The 22928-nt window shown below is 45.9% G+C and overlaps 1 protein-coding gene across 6 annotated transcripts in view; it reads right to left on the bottom strand.

The window, feature by feature from the left end:
- LOC140458444 (uncharacterized) overlaps nt 1-22928 on the bottom strand; it is a 128323-nt gene that overhangs the window by 50690 nt on the left and 54705 nt on the right. For all 6 annotated transcript variants that reach the window (XM_072553016.1, XM_072553018.1, XM_072553017.1 and 3 more), the window contains 5 exons: nt 21882-21964; nt 17879-17946; nt 14511-14559; nt 9005-9122; nt 1866-1907 (listed from right to left, as the gene is read on the bottom strand). In XM_072553016.1, coding sequence (XP_072409117.1) covers nt 1866-1907; nt 9005-9122; nt 14511-14559; nt 17879-17946; nt 21882-21964 — 360 coding nt within the window. The remainder of the gene's footprint in view (nt 1-1865; nt 1908-9004; nt 9123-14510; nt 14560-17878; nt 17947-21881; nt 21965-22928) is intronic.

Raw genomic sequence — 22928 nt, 5'->3', positions numbered from 1 at the left:
TCAGAACACTATTCCAACGAGCCACCTCTCACTACAGCACAGACGAACTTCGGAAAACAGAGGAGAATCACCTATGCGACGTATTCAAGAAGAACGGATCCTCAAAAAATACAGTCCGCAGATTCCTCAAGAACAAACCACGACAAGCAGACCAAACACAGCCAGAAACCCTAACCACCTTACCATACCTCAAAGAAGTTTCAGAAATGACAGCCAGACTACTAAGACCCCTCGGAATCCTAGTAGCACACAAACCCACCAGCACTCTCAAACAAAAACATACAAATTTAAAAGACCCAGTACAACCCATGGACAAAACCAACGTCATCTACAAAATTCCATGCAAGGACTGCCACAAACACTACGTAGGACAAACAGGAAGAAAGTTAGCCACCAGGATACACGGACACCAGCTAGCCACAAAAAGACACGACCCTAACTCCCTCATAGCCCTACATACGGAGGGAAAAAAAACCACCATTTCGACTGGAACAACACATCTATCCTGGGACAGGCTAAGCAAAGACAAGCCAGAGAATTCCTAGAGGCCTGGCACTCCAACCACAACGCCATAAACAAACACATAGATCTAGATACTATCTATCAACCCCTCAGAAAACGAACAGGAAATGACATCACCACAAACCCCAGGAACCCCATCCAGGACCAACATATAAATAGAAAGCAGGAGACAACAGCTTCGCTTCACTTGGAGGTCGCCACTGATGATGTTACCTAGCCAGGTAATGAAACATCTGAATATCAAACCTACAGCTCAGTGAGCAAACCTACACCCTAAACCTCAACCTGAGCTACAAACCTCCACAAACCTTGCAAAAATTATTTACAAGGTATTCCACATCTGAAATACCAGATTGTATTGCAACAAAGTATAAAAATCATGACTACTTTATAGGAGTCATGTGCATGCATATACACATATACCGTATGTATACCTGTATAGATTGATCTCACGTATAAGTCACCCCCTTATTTCGCCACAAATCTTGTATTTTCCATATACCTCATGTAAAAGTCAACCATAGTTTTTCACAGTCACAGATCAACATTTATGAGTCAATGTGCCTGCCCGTTGCGCTCCACTCCAGCTTTCCAGTCTGCTGGCTGTACTGCTCTGTTCCAGGTCTTCCAGTCTGCCAGCCATCATGCCCCACTCCAGGTTTTCAGAATTACTGTAATGGTTCAACTGTACAAGGCGACCACTGTATCCATGGAGTTGGTTTCAGTTACACACAGTTCACCGCGGCCTGAACATATTACAGGGAACGTTCCAGAACCAGGGAACGGGGGGCTACCAGGAAGGTAAATTTCCCATTTTACCTATTTTGTAGATAAATATTCATTCCCTCGAAAACAATACCTTGTGTATAAATCAATCCCCTAATTTCAGATTTTAAAAAGTCTTCAAAATTCGACCTATACACAAGTATATACGGTACGTGTGTGTGTGTGTGTGTGTGTGTGTGTGTGTGTGTGTGTGTGTGTGTGTGTGTGTGTGTGTGTGTGTGTGTGTGTGTATATACACACACAGTGCTTTGTCACTACAGCAAGACACAACCACAGAGGAAAAACAGCGTTAACGCTTCGAGTCCAGTGCACCTTCATCTTGAAGAGTTCCAAACAAGGGTCGCTGGACTCAAAACGTTAACTTTGTTCCTCTCTCTACCATTGCTTCTGGTCCACCTGAGTTTCTCCAACATTCTGAGGTGCAGATCTCCAGCATCCAGCTGGTCATTGTTTATTAGACAACTCCAGACATGGAAGGTAACCTCTCCCCACGGTTAATTGCCTATTGAAAACTTGCATATGTTTCGAGAATGAATTTGCCTGAAACAACATCTTACCTTAATTTCTCCTGGCTTGCTCAATTTGACTTCTTCAAGTTCCTGAAAAAACACAAGGCCAGAAGATAAATTGTTAAAAAATAATAAGCTCTCCAAAAGTTGCAGAGGAGCACCGACCTTCTCACCACAAGGTAACAACGTGAAATCTTGATTGACAGGGATCGTCCTGGTGAACTGCCTCCCAAGAAAGGAATCTTTCCTTAAATAAGGGGGTGAAAACTGCTCACACTGCTCCAAATGGGATCGCCTGTGCTTGCTTCACATTGCGCTTGTGGGATTCCTTATAGCCACCCATGAGGGTGGAGGGGCCCAGATTAAAATCTCAGCTGACAGATGGCACCTCCAGCTGGAGTCATAAAACGTGGCAGGAGAGAAATTAAATGAGTTCCTTGCTCCTGATCCTCCCTACCCAAGAGCATTCCCATTGGAAAGTGTGATGATGCCGTCACTTTAAAAGATTATTTTGTCCTTTTTTTTTTAAAAAGTGAGGTTGTAAGGTAGAGGTGAAGAACTGGCTACTGAGGACAATTTAAACAAACAACTTGCAATGCCTTGAGGTGAAACATTGGAAGCAGCCTGGATGTGGCCAGATCTCTCATACCACACTTTCTCGTTGCCTTTAGCTTTAGCAGCAGAAGCCGTTGTAGTCTCAAAAAAGTCAGAAGCTTCAGTGAATGTCTCTTGGTTGTAACACACTCCGAATATTCTCTTGATATTTCTTCCTCCTGGATTGGAGATCTGCATCTAAGGATATATGTCTGAATTTGCTTTTTTGCCAAGGGGTGTGTTTATGGGATGTTACTGTATTGGAACAGTTCATTAATAATAGCTCCTGTATCTATTATTCTGCTACATTTTCCAATTGTTGTTATTCTGAATTCCTCTTATGTTTGTTTGCATTTTAACTGCAGTTTTTAAATAAATTGTGTTTTGCTTAACATTTGGCAAGTGACATTGCATCTGGATCATTGCACTTCACATTTGCCTTCAAAATTAAAAAAAAATGTTAGGGTCTAAGCTATTTAGAGGGGGTTCTGGTCTGGTCCATAACAAAAGGCCATGGGCAAACTTCACATGGGTTTGGGGATATATTCAACTGTGATGCTCCCACACTGTTATCCTCTTAACTCATCATCCATACTTGTCAAGGAAAAATGGTATCCTGGATAAATTATCGCAAGATAACCCTGAACACCAACCCGAGTTAGAGTATTTTGAGGAGGTAATTGGAAGGCAAAGCAGTGAGGACCTGCTCTGAAGTCAACTCAATAGCAGCCTGCATTGTTTATTAGCCCATAGCAAGTGCATTCAGAAAACGCACTCACACAATGCTAATTCCCTTGGTGGGAACTTGGGATATATCATGAGAAAACGATTCATCTCCCTCAATGCTTCAATGGGAGTAGGATAGAGACCGTGCGAATGGGCATCCAGGAAAGCTGTCAAGGCTGGATGGACTGAATGGCCTGTAATTACTACGCATCCTGCTCTTTGAACTTCATGCAGCTAGGAGGATATTAAACTCTGTGGTTCTCATCTTCTAAATTAAACTTGGCAGGTTTCAGGGAAAGTTGCTACTTTTCAACAAGTTTGCATTTAGAGGAGAGAGCAGGAAAATGGCCAGGAAGCTGGAATCAAGCAGCTCACTGATAGTAGGTGAAAGTGAGGACCGCAGATGCTGGAAACCAGAGTCTAGATTAGAGTGGTGCTGGAAAAGCACAGAAGGGCAGGCAGCATCTGAGGAGCAGGAAAATCAATGTTTCGGGCAAAAGCCCTTTATCAGGAATTCCTGAAGGGCTTTTGCCCAAAACATCGATTTTCCTGCTCCCTGGATGCTGCTTGACCTGATGTGCTTTTCCAGCACCACTCTAATCTAAAGCTCACTGATAGTAACCAGCAGTTCCTGGGACATTGCTACACAACCTCTCCCTCAAAACCTGGAAAAGGCACCTTTGAGTCAAAAGGTGTGGTGCTGGAAAAGCACAGCTGGTCAGGCAGCATCCAAGGAGCAGGAGAGTTGACGTTTCGAGCATAAGCTCTTCATCAGGAATGGGTTCTGACTTTCCTCAAAGTCACCTTCGAGGTAACCCATCAACCAAATAAACCTCTCAAGGTGCAGCAAGGCTTCACTGATTCTTCCCACAGCCAACCCAACGCTCCTCATCCTCACAGTGAATACCACTATCAACTGGGGGCGGCATGGTGGCTCAGTGGTTAGCACTGCTGCCTCACAGCGCCAGGGACCCAGGTTCGATTCCAGCCTCAGATGACTGTCTGTGTGGGGTTTGAACATTCGCCCCGTGTCTGTGTGGGTTTCCTCCAGGTGCTTTGGTTTCCTCCCACCATCCAAAGATGTGCAGATCACATGAATTGGCCTTGGGAAATTGCCCAGTGTGTGCAGGGACGTGGAGGTTAGGTGCATTAGTCAGGGTATAAATGTAGGGGATTGGGTCTGGGTGGGTTACTTTTTGGAGGGTTGGTGTGGAGTTGTTGGGCTGAAGGGCCTGTTTCCACACTGTAGGGAATCTATGAACTGTATCAAAGAGGTCACCATCTCCTGGTCCATGAGTTTTCAGCTCATGAAGCATTCAGATCGATTAGTGCGATTCCACTCAACATGTGCTTGCCCTGTCTTGATGCGTCCAGGCTGATTGATTGGCCTTGGTTTGCTAGTCCCCGGGCTCTGTCTGCTTCACTTGTAGGCAGTCTGTCTGTCGTTCAGATACCAACAGTCCAACCTACACAATCAATACATCACTGCTCAAAACTCTGCCCTTGAATTAGCCACTCGCCCTACTGAAACAAATTCGACAAAACCTTTCTTCCAAGTGGCCGCTCTGAACTATGTTCATTATCAAAGTTTGTTCAGTTTATTCAGGCCGAGAGTGGCTCTACGGAGCAACATTGGAGGGGGCTTCTTGATCGCAAAGCAGCAGATAACTCTTGCTAGCTACTTATCTGCAGCAGTAGTAAGTACTAATGGCTTATCCCCCACTATGGGCGGCTCGGAGGCTCAGTGGTTAGCGCTACTGCCCTACAGGGCCAGGGATCCAGGTTCGATTCCTGCCTTGGGTGTCTGTCTGTGTGGAGTTTGCATATTCTCCCAGTCTCTGTGTGGGTTTCCTCTGGGTGCTCCGGTTTCCTCCCACAGTCCAAAAGATGTGCAGGTCAGGTGTACTGGCCATGCTAAATTGCCCATCGTGTTAGGCGTGTTAGTCAGGGGTAAATATAAGGATAGGGGAAATGGGTCTGGGTGGGCTACTCTTCAGAGGGTCGGTGTGGACTTGTTGGGCCAAAGGGCCTGTTTCCATACTGTGGGGAATCTAATCTAATCCGACCATAGAAGCTGAAGGAGGTAACTTCAATTTACAGTCAAACATAGAGTGACATTCACTCACAAACACACACTCACACAGACACAAAGACAAACTGACATGGACAGACACAGATAGACACACACACACTCACATAAACAGAGACAAATAATTTCCCACACACACAGACAGATACTTACACAGAGACAATACACACAGACAGGCACAGATGCGCACACACACACACACACACACACACCATTGAAGAAGTCATATCAGATTCGAAATGATGACTCTGTTTCTCTCTCCACCAATGCTACCAGACCTGCTGGAGTTTCTCCAACACTCTGTGTTTAACAGGCATCCTCTTAGCTTTTTCTCCCAAACCTACTGAAACACTGAGATGGTGGTGTGGTGATTACGTCCCTGGACTCTAGTAACCCAGAGACTCAGGCTAAGGTTTTGGGGACACGGGTTCAGATCCTCCCAGGGCAGCTGACAGAAATTAAATTCAAAAATTAAAGATTCATCCCCTGGTCTCTGCTGTGAGTTTACCAAGAATGACAGAACTACCTCCCTTTCAGTAACATTACTAGGTTTCTAAAGCCGATTTATACTGGACTCAAAACGTTAACTCTGTTTCTCTCTCCACACGTGCTGCCAGACCTGCTGAGTTTCTCCATCGCTGTCTGTCTTGGCTATTAGCCATCGGTTGGTCGGGGAGAAGGCTGTGAGAATAAATGAGTTGGCTGGAGAGGAGGAGTGATTCCATGGGCATTCCAATCAGAGCTGGAAAACCCCCAGCCAGTTCCTCTCCCCAGCCCCTGCCTCCAACATGGAGGTACTTACAGATCCTTGACCATACTCTGGCTGAGATCACATGACCCAGCATTGGTCAAGTGTCAAACCTGGACCCTTTCTCCTCTGGACACTCAAAACAAAATCAGGAGGTGTGACCACCCAAAGAGGTAAGGCCTGTGACTGTCTCAAACACCCACTATGTAAAGAAATGTAAAATAATACATTAATATTGAAAATGTACAGTGAATTGTCAAGGCTTTGATACTCCTTCACTTCAGAACTGGTGTGAGGAAACATCCTTTTACAAAGCAGTGATCAATCCATGAAGAGAAAGCCACAACCATTGGATTTCTTAATAATTAGTTAGCGAGTCTTTAACCCACTTAACCAAGAAGGCTCTGAGACCATCTTTCGTGCAGGTTTACAGAGCTTGAATGAAAGGGTCACTTAATATGCATTTTGTCAATCAGCCTGTTCAGAGATACCATTACACACCTCTGGAGCAGGTGGGACTTGATTCTCGGTCTCCTGCCTCAGAGGTATGGACACTTCCACAGCAGGGAAAAAAAGTGAGGACTGCAGATGCTGGAGATCAGAGTCGAGACTGTGGTGCTGGAAAAGTACAGGCGGTCAGGCAGCATCCAAGGAGCAGGTGAATTGACGTTTCGGGCATAAGCTCTTCCTCAGGGTTTAAGCCCGAAATGTCGATTCTCCTGCTCCTCGGATGTTGCCTGACAGGCTGTGCTTTTCCAGCACCACAGTCTCGACACTTACAGCACCACACCAGCGTCATTCAATATTATAACATGGAAAGAAATCTGTTCAATTGGAATTGGTTTCATATCACATTATTTAAAATTGAAGAGTCTCCCACTCAAAATATAGAGGAGGCAATTTTTGTTCTGTCTCAGAGGGCCGTTAGAGTGAGGAATTCACTTTCCCAGAAATCAGTGGGGGCTGGATGGTCAGATATATTCAAGGCTGAGATGGATAAACTTTCAATGGACGAGCAATCGCAGCAGGTTCCTGTGCAGGTACAGCAAGTAATCAGAAGAGCTAATAGAACGTGATGTTTTATTCTGAGGGGGACTGCGTACAGGAATAGGGAGCTGATATTTCAGTTCCACAGAACATTGGTGCGACCACATTCACCGCGACTGGATGCGGGTTTAGTTGGCTGGACGGCTGGTTTGCGTAGCACAGTGACAGCAACAGCATCGGTTCAATTCCCACACTGGCTGTGGTCAATATGAAGGCCCTACTCTCACCATCGCCCCCTACCTGAGGCACGGTGGCCTTCAAGTTAAACTCGACAACAGTCATCTCTCTTTCATGTGAATCGTCCACTGGGACTATGGAAACTTTCTCTTAGCTTTTCACAGTACCAGTCACTGTACTTACAGAGAGACATTAATGCATTGAAAGCAGTTCAGAGACAATTAATCCCTGGAATGAGTGGATTGTCTTGTTAGCCAAGGCTAAACCTATATCCACTGGAGTTTAGAAGAGTCAGAGATGGCTTAATTGAAACTTAAGTGGGTACTGCAGATGTTGGAGATTAGAGTCAAGACTAGAATGGTGCTGGAAAAGCACAGCAGGTCAGGCAGCATCCAAGGAGCAGGAAAATCGATGTTTCCTCTTATAGCAGAATCTAGAACGAGGGATTTAAAAACTAAGGGTTGCCCATATAAGACAGAGATGAGGAAATGTTTTCTGTCAGAGGGTTGAGAGTCTTTGGAATTCCCTTCCACAAAACGCAGTGGGCGCAGAACCCTTCAATAGTTTTAAACCAGGAGGTAGATAGATTCTTGATAAAAGATTATCGGCAACATGCAAGAATGCAGCCATTGAGGTTAAAATCAGATCAGGCACGATCTTAACGAATGAGACAGCAGGCTCAAAGGGCTGAGTGGCCACTCTCATTCCTTGTTTGTAGATTAACAGGGGGGGGGGGGGGGGGGGGGGGGGGAACAGGAAAGTGGACGGACAAACAGGTGAACCGAGGGGAGTAGGTCAATCAGACGCTCGGGCCTGCTCCCCATTCAATAAAACTTGTAGCCATCAGATCAACCAGGAGGGGCCAAATGGCCTACTCCTGCTCCTGGTCCTGGTCCTTGTGATCAGTCCATCAAGACAATTTGCAGAAAATGAAAATCTAAGGGTTGAGAGGGAGTGATGAAGATAGGAGATGCTGTTGTTGACTTAATCACTAGAAATAACTGGACATTTCTCAATCCTTTTGGCTTGCTTCTTTCATTTATGCTATATTTTTTATTCCAGTTTTGGAATCAAGTGTGTAACCAAGATGGCGGCAGTTACATCGGTGGAGACAAGATGGTGCCGAAGAGCAGTGACTTTGTTCCAGCGGCAGCGAAGGGGTCTCAGGCCTAGCCACCAGGCCCATGACAGAGCACTTAACGAGAACAACTTTAAAGCTGGACCCTTCTTCTATTTCTTCGTTTTTCTGCCTTTATTTTCTAACTTTTGGTTTCTTTTCTGTGTTTTAAGATGGCTCTGGAGAGTATCGTGTCACAAGATACACATGACAACGAACAACTCAAACCAAGAGTAGTCTGGATCACCGTATTTTCAATATTCCTGATGTCATGGACGTCCAGAACTAGGGGTCACAGTCCCAGAATAAAGGGTAAGCCTTTCGGGACTGAGATGAGGAAGAATTTCTTCACTCAGAGAGTTGTGATCCTGGGGAATTCTTTCCCACAGGAAGCTGTTGGGACCAGTTTGTTCAATATACCCAAGAGGGAGCTGGATGTGGTCCTTGTGGTTAAAGGGATCAAGCGATTTGGGGAGAAAGCAGGAGTGGGATCACAAGATTGCATGATCTCACAGAATGGTGGTACAGGCTTTAGAGACTGGATGGCCTACTCCCGTGCTTACTGTCTATGTTTCCATAAGAGGTACAGAAATGTTTCCCTCATAAGGTCTGTGCCAGTCCCTCTGACTGCCATCTCACTAAAACCACAACACCCATCCCTCACCAAAACCACAACACCCACCCCTCACCTCTCTCAGTCCCTGGATGATGGTATGTTGCTGTCGCTGAATGACCTTGGCATCTTTAAGCTCTTGCTGAAGTGACGATACTCGAGACTGCAGCTCCTGTGGCAAAAGCGAGGAGGGACTGCGAGAGACAAAATCATGAGTCACTCCTAGAAATATGACTTTGGTGCACTGGCAATGCCCAAATTTTTACAATCAATAACACCGGATTTCCATCAACAAAGCGCTCATTAAAGGTGGAGATACATCTGTTCCATTCAGACAGAAACTAGGTTTTATCATCGAGTTACACAGGGCTAGAGAAAGATAAATTGTCCAACAGAATTCTAGCTATAGGTTTCAGAGTATTTTCAAATGGGGTATCACTTTATGTCTGAGGGTGCAAGTGAGGAGTGCAGGGAATGTCAAAGTGTTACAGTGAGGGGTGTGGGGTATATCTGAGTGTTACAGTGAGGGTGTGGGGTATATCAGAGTGTTACAGTGAGGGGTGTGGGGTATATCAGAGTGTTGCAGTGAGGGGTGTGGGGTATATCTGAGTGTTACAGTGAGGGGTGTGGGGTATATCTGAGTGTTACAGTGAGGAGTGTGGGGTATATCAGAGTGTTACAGTGAGGGGTGTGGGGTATATCAGAGTGTTACAGTGAGGGGTGTGGGGTATATCAGAGTGTTACAGTGAGGGGTGTGGGGTATATCTGAGTGTTACAGTGAGGAGTGTGGGGTATATCAGAGTGTTACAGTGAGGGGTGTGGGGTATATCAGAGTGTTACAGTGAGGGGTGTGGGGTATATCAGAGTGTTACAGTGAGGGGTGTGGGGTATATCAGAGTGTTACAGTGAGGGGTGTGGGGTATATCAGAGTGTTACAGTGAGGGGTGTGGGGTATATCAGAATGTTGCAGTGAGGGGTGTGGGGTATATCAGAGTGTTGCAGTGAGGGGTGTGGGGTATATCAGAGTGTTACAGTGAGGGGTGTGGGATATATCAGAGTGTTACAGTGAGGGGTGTGGGGTATATCAGAGTGTTACAGTGAGGAGTGTGGGTATATCCGAGTGTTACAGTGAGGGTGTGGGGTATATCAGAGTGTTACAGTGAGGGGTGTGGGGTATATCCGAGTGTTACAGTGAGGGGTGTGGGGTATATCCGAGTGTTACAGTGAGGAGTGTGGGGTATATCAGAGTGTTGCAGTGAGGGGTGTGGGGTATATCTGAGTGTTGCAGTGAGGGGTGTGGGGTATATCAGTGTGTTACAGTGAGGGGTGTGGGGTATATCAGAGTGTTACAGTGAGGGGGTGTGGGGTATATCAGAGTGTTGCAGTGAGGGGTGTGGGGTATATCTGAGTGTTGCAGTGAGGGGTGTGGGGTATATCAGAGTGATACAGTGAGGGGTGTGGGGTAGATCAGTGTGTTACAGTGAGGGGTGTGGGGTATATCTGAGTGTTACAGTGAGGGTGTGGGGTATATCAGTGTGTTACATTGAGGGGTGTGGGGTATATCAGAGTGTTACAGTGAGGAGTGTGGGGTATATCAGAGTGTTGCAGTGAGGGGTGTGGGGTATATCCGAGTGTTGCAGTGAGGGGTGTGGGGTATATCCGAGTGTTGCAGTGAGGGGTGTGGGGTATATATCAGAGTGTTGCAGTGAGAGGTGTGGGGTATATTAGTGTGTTACAGTGAGGGGTGTGGGGTATATCAGAGTGTTACAGTGAGGAGTGTGGGGTATATTAGTGTGTTACAGTGAGGAGTGTGGGGTATATTAGTGTGTTACAGTGAGGGGTGTGGGGTATATTAGTGTGTTACAGTGAGGGGTGTGGGGTATATCAGAGTGTTACAGTGAGGAGTGTGGGGTATATCAGAGTGTTGCAGTGAGGGGTGTGGGGTATATCCGAGTGTTGCAGTGAGGGGTGTGGGGTATATATCAGAGTGTTGCAGTGAGAGGTGTGGGGTATATTAGTGTGTTACAGTGAGGGGTGTGGGGTATATCAGAGTGTTACAGTGAGGAGTGTGGGGTATATTAGTGTGTTACAGTGAGGAGTGTGGGGTATATCAGAGTGTTACAGTGAGGGGTGTGGGGTATATTAGTGTGTTACAGTGAGGGGTGTGGGGTATATCAGAGTGTTACAGTGAGGAGTGTGGGGTATATCAGAGTGTTGCAGTGAGGGGTGTGGGGTATATCCGAGTGTTGCAGTGAGGGGTGTGGGGTATATATCAGAGTGTTGCAGTGAGAGGTGTGGGGTATATTAGTGTGTTACAGTGAGGGGTGTGGGGTATATCAGAGTGTTACAGTGAGGGGTGTGGGGTATATATCAGAGTGTTGCAGTGAGAGGTGTGGGGTCTATTAGTGTGTTACAGTGAGGGGTGTGGGGTATATCCGAGTGTTGCAGTGAGGGGTGTGGGGTATATCAGAGTGTTGCAGTGAGAGGTGTGGGGTATATTAGTGTGTTACAGTGAGGGGTGTGGGGTATATTAGTGTGTTACAGTGAGGGGTGTGGGGTATATCCGAGTGTTGCAGTGAGGGGTGTGGGGTATATCCGAGTGTTGCAGTGAGGGGTGTGGGGTATATCCGAGTGTTGCAGTGAGGGGTGTGGGGTATATTAGTGTGTTACAGTGAGGGGTGTGGGGTATATTAGTGTGTTACAGTGAGGGGTGTGGGGTATATCCGAGTGTTGCAGTGAGGGGTGTGGGGTATATCCGAGTGTTGCAGTGAGGGGTGTGGGGTATATCCGAGTGTTGCAGTGAGGGGTGTGGGGTATATTAGTGTGTTACAGTGAGGGGTGTGGGGTATATTAGTGTGTTACAGTGAGGGGTGTGGGGTATATCCGAGTGTTGCAGTGAGGGGTGTGGGGTATATCAGTGTGTTACAGTGAGGGGTGTGGGGTATATTAGTGTGTTACAGTGAGGGGTGTGGGGTATATCCGAGTGTTGCAGTGAGGGGTGTGGGGTATATTAGTGTGTTACAGTGAGGGGTGTGGGGTATATCCGAGTGTTACAGTGAGGGGTGTGGGGTATATCCGAGTGTTACAGTGAGGGGTGTGGGGTATATCCGAGTGTTGCAGTGAGGGGTGTGGGGTATATCAGTGTGTTACAGTGAGGGGTGTGGGGTATATCCGAGTGTTGCAGTGAGGGGTGTGGGGTATATTAGTGTGTTACAGTGAGGGGTGTGGGGTATATCCGAGTGTTGCAGTGAGGGGTGTGGGGTATATCAGTGTGTTACAGTGAGGGGTGTGGGGTATATTAGTGTGTTACAGTGAGGGGTGTGGGGTATATCCGAGTGTTGCAGTGAGGGGTGTGGGGTATATCCGAGTGTTGCAGTGAGGGGTGTGGGGTATATCAGAGTGATCCCTCCTGCCTTTATTCCTGATGAAGGGCTTTTGCCCAAAATGTCGATTTCGAAGCTGCCCGAACTGCTGTACTCTTCCCGCATCACTAATCCAGAATCTGGTTTCCAGCATCTGCAGTCATTGTTTTTACCTTATATCAGAGTGTTGCAGCGAGGGGTGTGTGCTATATCAGAGTGTTGCAGTGAGGGTGCGGGGTAGATCAGAGTGTTACAGTGAGGGGTGTGGGATATATCTGAGTGTTACAGTGAGGGATGTGGGGAATATCAGAATGTTGCTGTGAGGGGTGGGGAGTATATCAGAATGTTGCTGTGAGGGGTGGGGAGTATATCAGAGTGTTGCTGTGAGGGGTGGGGAGTATATCAGAGTGTTGCAGTGAGGGGTGTGGGGTATATATCAGAGTGTTGCAGTGAGAGGTGTGGGGTATATTAGTGTGTTACAGTGAGGGGTGTGGGGTATATCAGAGTGTTACAGTGAGGAGTGTGGGGTATATTAGTGTGTTACAGTGAGGAGTGTGGGGTATATCAGAGTGTTACAGTGAGGGGTGTGGGGTATATCAGAGTGTTACAGTGAGGAGTGTGGGGTATATTAGTGTGTTACAGTGAGGAGTGTGGGGTATATCAGAGTGTTACAGTGAGGGGTGTGGGGTATATTAGTGTGTTACAGTGAGGGGTGTGGGGTATATCAGAGTGTTACAGTGAGGAGTGTGGGGTATATTAGTGTGTTACAGTGAGGAGTGTGGGGTATATCAGAGTGTTACAGTGAGGGGTGTGGGGTATATTAGTGTGTTACAGTGAGGGGTGTGGGGTATATCAGAGTGTTACAGTGAGGAGTGTGGGGTATATCAGAGTGTTGCAGTGAGGGGTGTGGGGTATATCCGAGTGTTGCAGTGAGGGGTGTGGGGTATATATCAGAGTGTTGCAGTGAGAGGTGTGGGGTATATTAGTGTGTTACAGTGAGGGGTGTGGGGTATATCAGAGTGTTACAGTGAGGGGTGTGGGGTATATATCAGAGTGTTGCAGTGAGAGGTGTGGGGTCTATTAGTGTGTTACAGTGAGGGGTGTGGGGTATATCCGAGTGTTGCAGTGAGGGGTGTGGGGTATATCAGAGTGTTGCAGTGAGAGGTGTGGGGTATATTAGTGTGTTACAGTGAGGGGTGTGGGGTATATTAGTGTGTTACAGTGAGGGGTGTGGGGTATATCCGAGTGTTGCAGTGAGGGGTGTGGGGTATATCCGAGTGTTGCAGTGAGGGGTGTGGGGTATATCCGAGTGTTGCAGTGAGGGGTGTGGGGTATATTAGTGTGTTACAGTGAGGGGTGTGGGGTATATTAGTGTGTTACAGTGAGGGGTGTGGGGTATATCCGAGTGTTGCAGTGAGGGGTGTGGGGTATATCAGTGTGTTACAGTGAGGGGTGTGGGGTATATTAGTGTGTTACAGTGAGGGGTGTGGGGTATATCCGAGTGTTACAGTGAGGGGTGTGGGGTATATCCGAGTGTTGCAGTGAGGGGTGTGGGGTATATCAGTGTGTTACAGTGAGGGGTGTGGGGTATATCCGAGTGTTGCAGTGAGGGGTGTGGGGTATATTAGTGTGTTACAGTGAGGGGTGTGGGGTATATCCGAGTGTTGCAGTGAGGGGTGTGGGGTATATCCGAGTGTTGCAGTGAGGGGTGTGGGGTATATCAGAGTGATCCCTCCTGCCTTTATTCCTGATGAAGGGCTTTTGCCCAAAATGTCGATTTCGAAGCTGCCCGAACTGCTGTACTCTTCCCGCATCACTAATCCAGAATCTGGTTTCCAGCATCTGCAGTCATTGTTTTTACCTTATATCAGAGTGTTGCAGCGAGGGGTGTGTGCTATATCAGAGTGTTGCAGTGAGGGTGCGGGGTAGATCAGAGTGTTACAGTGAGGGGTGTGGGATATATCTGAGTGTTACAGTGAGGGATGTGGGGAATATCAGAATGTTGCTGTGAGGGGTGGGGAGTATATCAGAATGTTGCTGTGAGGGGTGGGGAGTATATCAGAGTGTTGCTGTGAGGGGTGGGGAGTATATCAGAGTGTTGCAGTGAGAGGTGATGGAGTGTACTGTTCTGGGATTCCCTGTCTCACTGTAACTCTCTCTGAGTGAGCTCTGAAATATCAATATCCTCTTACCAGGTTTGATCAGGGTCTTTTGACTTACCTGTTTGTGATCTTTTGTTTGGAATGATGATTGACCAGCTCCCCATTATCTGCAAAACATGATAAAATGTGGAGATCAGATTGTAAACACATAGCATTCAGCAGGTAACATACATTAGAAATGGAGGAGGCTATTCAGCCCTTCAAGAATGCTCTGACACTGAACGAGATTGTGGCTAATCTGACATCTTACTCTACATATCCATCTTTGCTTCGTGTAACACACTTCCTTCATGTGAAGGAGTAAGTTTAATTTTCACTGAAAAATCTGACTCTAATAATTGACCCAGTCATGCTAGATTCCTCAGCTACTAGACATAGTTTCTCTCCATCCACCTCTCAACTCCTTTTAATATTTCTGAAATGTTGATACCAGGGTAAGAGCCCCAGTTTAACAGTGTGATTATTATAAATAGGAGGGGGAATAGGTCATTCGACCCCTTGAGACTGTCTGCCAATCAGTTAGACAGTTGCTGTTCCGAGATGCACTTACCCACAATTCCCTGCCTGTCTCCCTTAACCTTTGTCCCTTCCCATCCAACCGTCCCGTCCCCACTCCCACTCAGAAAGACTGTGTTGGACAATGACCCGGGTCCACTGCTTTCTGGGGAGGGTAAATCCACAGAGCAATAGACCTGTTAAGGAAAAAGCTTGTGCCTATGTGTATCTTATTTCATCAAGAGCGAACATCCTCTCAGCATCTGGCCCATCCAGAGCTCCAGAATCTTATACATTTCCACAGGATCACCTCCCTTTGAAACAAAGCAACATTTATGGGAGTTAACAGAAATTGCTTTCGTTAATAACGTGCATGAAAAGACAGTTAAATGTCAATAGATTGGAGAGGTTGCATAAAAGGAATTACAAGTTGATTTTCATAACTTGCTATTCTGACCCAGACAGTGAGCGTAGGTGTTTAAGCAGAGCTTTGTCACAACTCACAGTGACATGACCCTTCAACTGAGCTTGGTTCTGAAACCAAGGTCAGTGTTCATCACTGTGGGAGTAACACACCCACACACACACAGACACACCTACACAGACACACCAACACAGACACAGACAGTCATACCCACAGACACAAACACACGCATACACACACCTTCACACACAGACACACACATAAACACACACACACCCACAGACAGACATACCCACAGACACAAATACACACCCTCACACACAGACACAGACACACCCTCACACACAGACAGACACAAATGCACATAGACTCACTTTCACACACAGACACAAACGCACACAGACATACACAGACACACACTCACACACAGACATGCACAAACGCACACAGACATACACACATCCACACACAGTCACACAGACATAAACACACACAGACATTCTCACAGACAGACACAAATGCACACATAGACACTCCCTCACACACAGACAGACACACACATACATTCTTGCAGAAACACCTACATACACATCAGGTGCACCTTAGCACGAATCCACTGGCCTGGGGCCATACTGTTCTCAGCTGGAGAAAAAAAGTTGGTGTATGAACACACACCCCAGAATCCCATTGGTAAGGAAAAGAGGCGAATCAATTCAGGTTCCCACCACCAAGTCCTATTTGGCATTCCCTTCAGCAAGAGATGGTGAAAGAGGGAAGAAGTGAGACAGACAGAGAGGGGAGAGAGAGAGAGATTGGGTCATGTACCAGGAGTGGGGTTGAACTTGGAGGAAAATAAAACAGATTGTTGCACACAATTTAAAGATATCTTCAGATACCAGAACAGAACCAGATCGGAATTCTAATAAGAAAGCTGAAGTGAATGCAGGGAATTTTTTTTATATATACACACACACACACACCACTCTCTCCACTGTAATCTCCTGCATCTGCAGCCCTCACTTTCACCTCGATAGGGGAACTAACTCAAGAGATAGCTGAGCCAATGCTGCCACCCTGTGGCAATGTCATACAATAGCAGCAGTTTAACAGCAGCAAGTTCTGAGGCTCAGGAATAGAGTTGATAAAGTGCAAAAAGTAAAAGAAAGGAAACACAGGATCATGACCAAACAAACACGAAGATGAGGGACAGGAAGTTGCGAAGAAACCTTATCTTATCCAGTAATTCATTCATTGAAACAATGTCAATTCACTGAAAGGAATAATGGCTTCTTTTTATATTTTTCATGCCATCAAAATAATCTGAAGTGTTTTACATTCAGTGAGCTCCATTTCTTTGAGGTATGGAAACTGATGTGATGCAGCTGCCAATTTGCAAAGGACCAGCTCCCACAAACAGCAACATGGCAATAAGAAACACCCCAGGATGCTGGAGAAACTCAGCAAGGCCTGGCCAAATCCATGGAGTGAGAGTTAGCACTTTGAGTCTGGTAAAACTCATTCAGAATTGGAGGACAGATCAAAGAACAGTCTCTTCAGTTCCAAAGAACAGTCATTCTGGACTCAAAAGGTTAACTCGGTTTCTCTCTCTGCAGATGCTGCGAGACCTGCTGAGTTTCTCCAGCATTCTTGGTGCTTGTTTCAGATCTGCAGAACTTAGCCTTTACTTACAGATCATTATTGCTGCTGTAACAATCTTCCAGATGGATTTTCCTTCATTACCCCTGACTTAGAATCATAAAGGTGTACAACATGGAAACAGGCCCTTCGGTCCGACTGGTCTATGCCGACCAGACATCCTGAATTAATGAGTCCTATTTGCCCGCACTTGGCCCATATCCCTCTTCACCCTTCCAATTCATGTACCCATCCAGATGTCTCTTTAAATGTCTCTTCCTAGATTGCCTGTACTCCCAGCAGTGGCCACTACTCAAACCTGGCACTGTTGGGATGAATCAACAGCAGGACCTCCACAGAAAGAGACAAAAGCAAAAAGGTCTTGCCCCTGAGCCAATGGCCGCCTCTCTGAGCGTAAAATGACCATGGGTCAGCAAGCATTTTAGTAAGAGGACTCAATGCAGTCCTCTTGGCCAAGGTCGGGACCAGGAAACAGAGCACACTGTTAAATCCAACCCATTACCTGAGTATTGATCACATTGCTGTTTGCGGGAGCTTGCTGTGGCTCCTGTGCTATAACAGTGACTACATATCAAATATAACTCACTGGCTGTAAAGTACCTTGGAGTGCCACAAGGGGGTGAACTGTGCTATATAAATGCAAGTGTAATCTTTCAGCCTGTTATCATTACTTATTGTTCAAGAGTGTTCTGATGAGAAATGTTTAAAAATGGATCACCCCATCATCGGTGAAAGGATTTCCAGAGAAAACTAGAGGCAGTGTGGACATTTTAAAAGGGCAAATATATTTATTGCGGTCCTTCAAATCCCCCCCCCTTAATTAACCTTAGAGGTAAAATTCAGACACTTACCATCTGACCCTGAGGACAGCTGATCTTCAAATAGCATCCTGTCATCATCGTCATTGCAATGCTTATCGCTGGCAGGACAAGAGAACAAGCAGAGTGTCGGTGTGAATATGTATGAGATAACTGGATGCAGAAACAGCATAACAGAGAAAGAGGGAGACACTAAATCACAGGCAAATGTAAAGAAAAAAAGAAAGAGAGGGAAGGGCAAACAAGAGAGAGGGAGGTGAGATTCGTGGTGGAAAAAAAGAGAGAGAGAGACAGGAGTAGTAAGACAAACGAGGCATAGGAGTAGAGCTAGGCCATTTGGCCCATCGAGTCTGCTCTGCCATTGATCATGGCTGATATGCTTCTCAACCCCATTCTCCTGCCTTCTCCCCATAACTGTTCATCCCCTTTCTAATCAAGAATCTAAATTGAAAATGCTGGAAAAGCTCAGCAGGTCTGGCAGCATCTGTGGAGAGAAATCACTCTGAGGAAGGGACACTCGACCCAAAACGCTAACTCTGATTTCTCTCAGCTGATGCTGCCAGACCTGCTGAGCTTTTCCAGCATTTTCTATTTTTGTTTCTGATTTACAGCATCCGCGGTTCTTTTGGTTTTCAATCAAGAACCTATCTATCTCTAACTTTAATGCACTCAGTGACTCGGCCTCCACAGCCCTCTGGGGCAATGAGTCTGACAGAGTCACCACCCTCAGGCTGAAGAAATTCCTCCTCATCTCAGTGTAAAGGGCCCTCCCTTCACTCTGAGGCCATGTCCTTGAGTCTTAGTCTCTTCGGCTGATGGAAACATCTTCGCATCCATTCTATCCAGACCTCTGACTCCCCCCTCATCCTTCTAAACTCCACTGTGTACAGCGTCCTCACCCACTCTTCATATGACAAGCCCTTCATCCCCAGGATCACTCTTGTAAACCTTCTCTGGACCCCCTCTAAGGTCAGCATATCCTTCTTTAGATAACTGCTCACGATATCCCAAATAAAAAGAGGGAGATAAAATAAAACTGAAAAGGAAGAAAGAGAGATTGCAATAAATACAATTCTGATGAAGACGACAAATTAGACTGGAAATGGTCATTCTCCACAGATGCTGCTAGACCTGCTGAGATTCTCCAGCATTCTCTCTTCATTTCCCATTTTTAGCACCTATGGTATTTGGCTTTTATTTAAAGAGAGACCACATTCGGTTTGTGAAGGTTACCCTTTAATGCCTTGAAGTCCAATTCTTCAAATATTGGCCACAGATAACATGTGAAAGGCTGTCAAAGTGATAGACAATAGACAATAGACAATAGACAATAGATGCAGGAGTAGGCCATTCAGCCCTTCGAGCCTGCACCGCCATTCAATATGATCATGGCTGATCATTCCCAATCAGTATCCTGTTCCAGCCTTATCTCCATAACCTGCTGCTGCTCCACTAAAGCCCTGATGTTCAGGTGACAGACAGCGGTAGGCCACTCGCAATCGTTTCAAAGCACAAGGGTTGGAAAATGATAAAGGATGACCGACATAAAACCTTAACCCAGTCTCTCTCTCTCTCTCCAAAGACATTAGCTGCGTATTCCCAACATTTTTAGTTTTCCTTCTAGTAAAACACTTGACAATCCAGCATGGTCACAGACTCACCGAGCGGTGAATGTTGGTGAAGATATTGTTGATAAGGGCATAATAAATCTACCAGTTCAACAGTTGGATATCAAAAACTCACCAGATACAGTCTAACATTCGAAACAAAATAGAGTAACTATTCATTCACAGGGTGTTCATTGGAAAGATGGGCAGTTATTGCTACTTATGTCAAGAACAGGAAGGCAGATTACTATCTAAATGGAGTCAGGTTAGGTAAAGGGGAAGAACAAAGAGATCTGGGTGTTCTTGTACACCAGTCAATGAAGGCAAGCATGCAGGTACAGCAGGTAGTGAAGAAGGCTAATAGCATGCTGGCCTTCATAACAAGAGGGATTGAGTATAGAAGCAAAGAGGTTCTTCTGCAGCTATACAGGGCCCTGGGGAGACTGTACCTGGAGTATTGTGTGCAGTTTTGGTCTCCAAATTTGAGGAAGGACATTCTGGCTATTGAGGGATGCAGCGTAGGTTCATGTGGTCAATTCCCGAAATGGCGGGACTATCACATGTTGAAAGATTGGGCTTGTATACCCTTGAGTTTAGAAGATGTGAGGGGATCTGATTGAGATGTATAAGATTACTGAAGGATTGGACACTCTGGAGCCAGGAAACATGTTTCTGCTTATGGGTGAGTCCCGAACCAGAGGACAGAGTTTAAAAATGAGGGATAGGCCACTTAGAACAGAGTTGAGGAGAAACTTCTTCAGCCAGAGAGTGGTGGGTGTGTGGAATGCTCTGCCCCAGAAGATAGTGGAGGCCCAGTCTCTGGATACTTTCAAGAAAGAGATGCATACAGCTCTTAAAGATGGTGAAATCAAGGGTTATGGGGATAAGGCAGGAACAGGATACGGATTGTGGATGATCAGCCATGATCATAATGAATAGTGGTGTTAGCTCGAAGGGCAGAATGGCCTACTCCTGCACCTATTGTCTATTGCCTACCTCTAATTCCTTTTGAACTGAGCAGCTTGCTCGACCTATTTGATTTTCCCTGCTTTAGGAAGGATTTTGTGAAACTTGAAAGCGTTCAGAAAAGATTTACAAGGATATTGCCAGAGTTAGAGAGTTTGAGCTATTGGGAGAGGCTGGATAGGCTGGGGATGTTTCCACTGGGATCCATCCATCAGGGTTGAACCAGAAAAGGTGTCGCCCATCCAGCCCTTAGACCATGTTTCACCATTTAACCTAGTCTGTCATCCAACTCCCCACAGCTCATTCACCACCCTGGTATTCCTCAATATATTTTACTCACAAAGTTCTATCAATCTCATATGTCAAAATAGCAACTGATCAATTGAAATATGATTGGAAGGAGAGACACATTGCCAAGGTTTTTCGACTTGCTTTCATCAAGCTAAATGCAAGAATGCCGCATTTCAAACGATTCTGGTCTCCCTGCGATAGGAAAGATGCTGTTAAACCTGAAAGGGTGAAGAAACGACTTACAAGGATGTTGCCAGGGTTGGAAGGTTTGAGCTACAGGGAGAGGCTGAATAGGCTGGGGCTGTTTTCCCTGGAGCGTCAGAGGGTGAAGAGGTTTATAAAATCAGGAGGGGCATGGATAGGGTAAATAGACACGGTCTTATCCCTGAGGTGGGGGAATCCAAAACTAGAGGGGCGTAGTTCTAAGGTGAGAAGGGAAAGATATAAAATGAACCTAATGGGCATTTATTTTTCACACAGAGGGCGGTGCGTGTATGGAATGAGCTGCCAGAGGAAGTGGTGGAGGCTGGTACAATTACAGCACTTTAAAAGGCATCTGGATGGGTGTATGAATAGGAAGGGTTTAGAGGGATATGGGTAAACTGTGGTAAATCTAGTGATTAATCTAGTCCCATCTGGTCAGCAAGCACGAGTTGGACTGAAGAGTTTGTTTCCATGCTGTATGTATTTCAGAGTCAATCCCACTGCTTTAAATCTGGAGTCACATGGAGGTCAGACTAGGTAAAGACGACAGATTTCTTTCCCTCAAGGGCATTAATGAACCCAGTGGGTTTTTACAATAATTAGCAAATGGTTACATGGTAATCATTAGTTTTCAATTCCAGATTTTTAACTGAATTCATCCTTCTTTGACGACAGGATTCAAACCCTGAACATTCCTAGGGTCCCTAGGGAGTAGTCAGTCAGGAGCAATTGCATTGCCTCCCGTGTGGAAATAAAAACAGAAATTGCTGGAGAAACTCAGTTGGTCTGGAGAGAGAGACAGACAGAGTTAACATTACAAGTCCAGCACTCACTGATTTCATTGCTGATTTTCAGTGTCCATGTAATCTGGCTTTTACAGAATAATATTGGAGGGGAGTTAGAGCTGTTAACACACAATATTGGAACAGATGAATCAGAACTGGTGGTTTTTTTCTAGCTGAACATACCAATTGCAGTCTGGATCCAGGTCAGCAGAATTCCCTTCAGTCAGGGCAATTTGGCTCCGATAAAACGCTTGCATTCCTGTAGCCTGGGAGGAAATTCAAAGGGCAGTTAGAGAGGACTGCACCCATTCTGTTTATCAAAGAGATTATTCCAAATGCTAACAAGTTATCAGTTTTGCAGTTAACACGGCTTGCATTTATATAGTGCCTTTATCAGCCTCAGCGCATCCCAAAGCAGTTTGCAACCAGTGGGGTAGTTTCCGAAGTGAGGTGACTGTTGACTGGTAAGAAACACCATCACAATTATGATCAGAAAACTGACCATACCAGTGGCCAGAAACTGAACTGGACTCATTATATAAAAACAGTGGCCACAAGAGCAGGCCAGAGGCTGGGAATCCTGCAGTAGGTACTTCACCTCCTGACTCCCCCAAAGTCTATCCAGCATTTCGAAGGCAGAAGTCAGGGGTATGATGGAATACTCCCCTTTTGTCTGGAAAAGTGCAACAACACGCAAGAAGCCTGACACCATCCAGGACAAAGTAGCCCGCTTGATTGGAACCACATCCTCAAATATTCAGTGACTCCACTGCCAATGCTCAGTAGCAACAGTGTGTGCTATCTGCAAGATGCAATGGACAAATTTGTCAAAAATCCTTAGACCTTCAAAACCACAACCCACTTCCATCTAAAAGATCAAGGGCAGCAGAGACATGGAACACCACCTCCTGCAAATTCCCCTCCAAACCACACACCATCCTGAGCTGAAAATGTCACTGGGTCAAAATCCTGAAAATCTCTCCCTCATGTCATTATGGGTTTACCTTTGGCACATGGACTGCAGCGATTCAAGATGGCAGCTCACCCCCACCTTCTCAAGGGGCAGCTAGGGATGGGCAATAAATGCTGGCCTAGCCAGTGACACCCACATCCCACAAATGAATAAAAAACATAATCTACTGCAATGATGTTGATTTAAGGATCAAATATTGGTTCATAATATTGCAAGCTCAAAGTGAGAGTCCTACCAACTGAGCAACAATCTAAAGG

The sequence above is a fragment of the Chiloscyllium punctatum genome, chromosome 33 (assembly GCF_047496795.1).
Source record: "Chiloscyllium punctatum isolate Juve2018m chromosome 33, sChiPun1.3, whole genome shotgun sequence".
NCBI lineage: Eukaryota > Metazoa > Chordata > Chondrichthyes > Orectolobiformes > Hemiscylliidae > Chiloscyllium > Chiloscyllium punctatum.
The sequence above is the reverse complement of the archived record's forward strand: the minus strand, read 5'-3'. Positions and strand labels throughout refer to the sequence as shown.